Source organism: Camellia sinensis, chromosome 11, assembly GCF_055761805.1.
Source record: "Camellia sinensis isolate YWXY chromosome 11, ASM5576180v1, whole genome shotgun sequence".
Classification (NCBI taxonomy): Eukaryota; Viridiplantae; Streptophyta; class Magnoliopsida; order Ericales; family Theaceae; genus Camellia; species Camellia sinensis.
In genome coordinates this window covers 57809053-57814341 of record NC_138971.1, presented here as the reverse complement: position 1 = coordinate 57814341, position 5289 = coordinate 57809053, and the positions used below count along the sequence as shown (strand labels likewise).

At 31.8% G+C, this 5289-nt stretch overlaps 1 protein-coding gene across 1 annotated transcript; it reads left to right on the top strand.

The window, feature by feature from the left end:
- The first annotated feature begins 1450 nt into the window (after window positions 1-1450).
- On the top strand, window positions 1451-4888 carry LOC114302610 (protein PLANT CADMIUM RESISTANCE 2). The gene is made up of 4 exons (XM_028247663.2): window positions 1451-2035; window positions 2375-2446; window positions 3375-3587; window positions 4491-4888. The coding sequence occupies exons 1-4, from the start codon at window positions 1828-1830 to the stop codon at window positions 4565-4567; spliced, it is 570 nt and encodes a 189-aa protein (XP_028103464.1). The 5' UTR covers window positions 1451-1827; the 3' UTR covers window positions 4568-4888.
- Window positions 4889-5289: the final 401 nt, after the last annotated feature.

The following is a 5289-nucleotide window of genomic DNA, read 5'->3' as shown; positions in this document are numbered from 1 at the left end:
GTGAAAAGAGAGAGAGAGAGAGAGAGAGAGAGAGAGAGAAAGTAGAGATGAAAGAGATAAGAAGAGAGAGAGTGTAGATATTTTAATGAAAGAAATAAGGCAGAATTAGTATAAAGCATATTATATTAAAAGCATATCAGTATAAAGCATAAAGCATATTATATTATATATATATATATATATAATACGTCGAGGACAGTCGGGCCGGGGCCGGGGCCGGGGATTTGGCACTTATCACCGTCTCCGGCCCGAAATTAATCGGGGAATAATTTTTTAATACCGTCCCCGTCCCGTCAGGGGTATTTTTCGGGAAAAAACCGTTCAAATCGGGATCGGAGGGTCAGGTCCCCGTCGGGCCGGTTTCAAATTGCCATCCCTAATGATCAGAAATATGTGGCTTCTCCACCCACAGAGTCATCAGCCGCATACGGCAAACCTGCAAGTGGGATTCCGGCAGCAACCTCCAATTCAACCTCTACAAACCAAACCTAGGATCCCTTGGTCTCCGATTCAATTTAGTTTCTGATTCAATCTTTCATTAGTTTTTTTGCTAAGTTTAGGATGTGAATTCTCTCAAGTTCAAAGTCTTAATTTGACTGTCATGTGGTCTATCACAGGTTCTGTTTCGATAATTCAAACTATTTATTTTATAAAATTTTTGTGTATATCATTTCTTAAAAAAATTAGATTGATCCGATAATCAGAACATTTTTATTTTATTTCGTTTGTCTAAAAAAAAATCAATAGCCTATTTGTTAAAATATATTCGTCGTTGATTTTTCGAAGACAAAAAAATGCTATAAGATAAAAAAGTTATGATTATCAGATAAACTTTTTTTTTTATTTTGAATGATATACATGAAAGATTTTACAAAATGAACAGTTTAAATTATCGAAATGGGACATCCACAGGTCTAACATAACAGTCAAGTTTAGATTTTGAATTTGAAAGAAGCCTAATACTTAATTTTAGCCTTGAATTTGAACGAAAAAAAACTAAATTGATACTAGACTAAACTGTAAAAATTAAATTGTTCAATTGAGATTTAAAAAATAAATAAATTAAATTAAATCAAGTCACATAAATGGAAAAGTGTAATTAACCCTAATATTAATCATGTAAAATTATTTGGGTTGTGTGAGATTGAAATTGGAGATGTTGGTAGCAATATTATTTGATATCAGTCAATATATAATTATATTATTAATATCGATACACATTTGGATTTTTTTTTTTTTAAACTATTGTTGTTGGTGAAGTTTTTTTTCTATTTTTTTTAACCAAAAATGACGGTAGGTCTTGGGTGGGCCTGGTGGGCCGAGTCTTGAGTAGGCTTTGAATGAGCTAATGGACTAAGCTTTGAAGCACGCTTAATGGGCCAAGCTTCGAAACAGATGGCCTAGGCCCAAGTCCAAAGTCTCAGGCTGGGCTCAAACCTGAAACTGGTCCAAACCCCAAGCGCACATCAAGTGAGCCACTTGTCGATGAGCTAAATTTACACCCTACAGCATACACTACAGTAAAATTTATCACGAAACATCAAATAATTGATAATGTGATAAGATGAACATGAGGTTGAAATTTCCAACCCCACTCCACAGTTTTTGCCTGGAAGCTGCGAGGAAATTTGTCACATATACATGTTGATCATCACGGTTGACGCTTGACTCGTTGATTTCTCTCTCTCTCTCTCTCTCTCTGTCCAATAATTGTGTTGTTTAATTTTCAAAGCTACCAAATATTCCTATTCATCTACGTCCCCAAATATTTCTATTTAGCTCTTCGAGCTTGTTCCTCTTCTCAATCCACAACTCCTTTGCTAAGTCATGTATTCATCAAACCCAACTGCTGATCAGAAACATGTGGCTTCTCCACCGAAGGGGTCATCGGCAGCATCAATGCCATACGGCGAACCCGCAAGTGGGATTCCGGTATCTTACACGAACCAACAGCCTCCAGTTCAACCTCTACGATCCAAACCTAAGGTCCCTTGGTCTACCGGACTCTGCGATTGCTTCGACGACGTTCCCAACTGTATGTTAGTTAATATATGATGATAAATATTAATAAATACAGTAATGCTAGGTATCATGAAAAACCTTTCATGAAAATAATCATGAAAGTTTTATGACCCTCCCTTGAATTACACTTAGAATAAAGCACCACACACTAATTAAGATAATCCAAGAATCATAACTCTTTCATGATCATTTTCATGAGAAAATTTTCATGATTCCTAACTTTTCTCTAATAAATATTCTAATACTGTTATTTAAAATTTTGACAGGCTGTCTAAAGAGTTGTTGGTGGAAAATTAAGAACTTTATTTATTAGTACTCTAATTTTATGTATTTATTTATTTATTTTGGGCAGGTTGCATAACTTGTTGGTGTCCATGCATTACTTTCGGGCAGATTGCAGAGATTGTAGACAAAGGATCAACATGTAAGTAGTAGTGGAGGAGATAGTCGATCATAATTTTGTTTGGGTGATTATATTAAAGGTTAATTACACTTTTCATTTAATCTAAATTTGATTTTAATTTATATAATTTTAAATTAAATAATTTAGCTTATAAACTTTAAATACTATATCAATTTAGTTTTCAATTCAAATTTTCGTTAGTTTTTTCTGTGCGTTACTTTAGAAAATTGACAAGTGTTCCAAAGTTGTTAAGTTTAGGATATAGATTCTCTCAAGTTCAAAATCTTAATTTGACCGTCATGTTAGGGTCGTGTGGCCCATCACAGGTCCTGTTTTCATAATCTAAGCTATTCATTTTGTAGAATTTTCGTATATATCATTTCTTAAAAAAATTAGATTGATCTGATAATCAGAACATTTTTATTTTATTACATTTGTCTCAAGAAAAAATCGATAGTATATTTATTAAAATATACTCATCGTTGATTTTGCGAAGACCAATGCGATAAAATAAAAAGGTTATGATTATCGGATAATTTTTTTTTTTTTATGAATAATATGCATGAAAGACTTTACAAAATGAACAGTTTGGATCATCGAAATGGGACATGTGATGGGCTCCACAAGGTCTAACATGACGGTCAAGTTTAAATTTTGAATTAGAAAGAAGCCTAATACTTAATTTTAGCGTTGAATTTGAACGAAAAAATTAAATTAGTACTAGACTAAACTATAAATATTAAATTGTTGAATTGAAAGATTAAAGAAAAATTTAATTCAAGTCACATAAATGGAAAAGTGTAATTAACCCTTATATTAATCATGTAAAATTATTTGTCTTGTGTGAGATTAAAATTGGAGATATTGATAGCAATATTATTTAATATCAGTTAATATATAATCATATTATTAATACCGATACATATCTGGAATTGTTTTTGGTGGGCAGCATGTGGAGCAAGTGGAGCGCTATATACACTAATAGCGTGCGTGACCGGGTGTCCATGTTGCTACTCGTGCTTTTATCGTGCAAAAATGAGACAGCAATACGTGTTGCATGAAACCCCTTGTTGTGATTGCTTGGTTCATTGCTGCTGCGAGTCCTGTGCCTTGTGTCAAGAGTACCGTGAGCTCAAAAACAGGGGATTCGACATGTCTGTTGGTAATTCTCTCTCTCTCTCTCTCTCTCTCTCTATAGCCTCTACAAGAAAATTAACAAGAAAAAAATGTTATAAACCCTAAAAATTCTACAAAAAATTCTATCAAATATTTCACACGGGTATGGGACCCGCATGTAACGCACGTTATGCAGGTCTCACACCTATATGAGGTATTTGGTAGAATTTTTGGAATTTCTAACATTACTAATTTTTTTTAGTAACAAAAATAATACATTCCGTAATTTTGGAACTCTAAACAGAACTTTAATGGCTTGACAATGAAAAAAAAAATAAATAAATCAAAACACAAACATCACATTATTGTGGAGCTCGCACACCATTAGAGCTCTCTAGTGCTCTTCCTCTTAAGCTCCCAATCTTTTTTTTATTTTAGTAAAATAGTATTACTAATAGGTAAAGGCTTCACTCCAAATTGGGTATCCATCCGAGAGGTGGTGTTAGGTTCGTGGGTATGTGATTAAAATCGTTTATTTTTATAAGATTTTTAAAAAGATCATTTTTGAAAAAAATATTAAGTTGATCTTTAATCGGACTCTATATAATCTGATCATGTTTGTCTTTAAAATAATAATAATAATAATTAACGGCAATTATAATTTTGAGAATAAATAGTTCCTTTTTAATACAAGTGTGATCTAATCATGTAACAAGTGATATCTAATCATCTTGATTTTTATATTGATACTCTGCTCAATAGCCTTTAAAAAATAAATAATTTGAATTATTCAAAATGAGTCTTTAAATGAGTCCACCAAGCCTTGTAGTGTCTCTCCACTTGGATGATCAGTGGGAGAAAATCCAAATTCCATATATATGTTGCTTTATATGTCTTGTTTTGATTAGTGTCGACGGTTTTTTGTTGGATTTGGAAAACAAAAAATTAGGTTGGCACGGGAATGCGGAGAGACAGTATCGTGAGATGGAGATGGCACCAGTGAGCGAACAAGGGATGAGCAGATAAAGTGAGAGATTATCTTGGATCAGTGAACTAGGAAATTCTCTTTATTAAGATTGTATTTGAATATTAAATTTGTGAAAATATATGTGGAGAAAAAATAAATGAGAAAGAAAAATGTATGAAGTAGAAGCTCAATTTTGTTCACTTTTTCTTTCTCAAAGTATTTTCTCCGCATTTTTTTTTTCAATTTCAATAATTCAAACCCGATATAAAAATTATAAAATATGAACCAATGTATAATAAATATTAAATGTAACTGTGACAATATGTGTGTGGCATGAGACATTATCATATGGTAACTATTAGTGAAATACTTTAAATAAATTTGGGACAGTGAGATGATATTTTGTTACTTTGTACTAGTAGTAAATATTATGATAAAATTGAAATATTTTTTTATCTGATATTTGAATTTGAATTTTATTTTTGTTATATAATAATTTTCTCTTTCACAGAGTCCTGTAAAATATTCTAAAAATACTATTGAAAACACATTTTTTTTTTCTTAATGGGAAAGGTAATAGACACCACACCTCCAAAGCATTCACTCTAAGTCACATATGTTTGATAATTGGCTAAAATAATTTTTTTTAAAAAAAATCAGAAAATCAGTACTGTTTATACATTTTTTTCATAAAAAAATCAAAAAAATTACTAAAACAAGCAAATTTTCAAACAAACCCTAAAATAGAAATGGAAAATAGCCTTGGATTGGACCTTTGATT

Bases quoted from the DNA above. Each gene is read 5' to 3' on its own strand.
- LOC114302610 (XM_028247663.2), top strand. From the start codon at position 1,828: ATGTATTCATCAAACCCAACTGCTGATCAGAAACATGTGGCTTCTCCA. The intron at 2,447-3,374 runs GTAAGTAGTAGT...TTTGGTGGGCAG, and splicing joins TGTAGACAAAGGATCAACAT to CATGTGGAGCAAGTGGAGCG. The intron at 3,588-4,490 runs GTAATTCTCTCT...ACAAAAAATTAG, and splicing joins GGGATTCGACATGTCTGTTG to GTTGGCACGGGAATGCGGAG.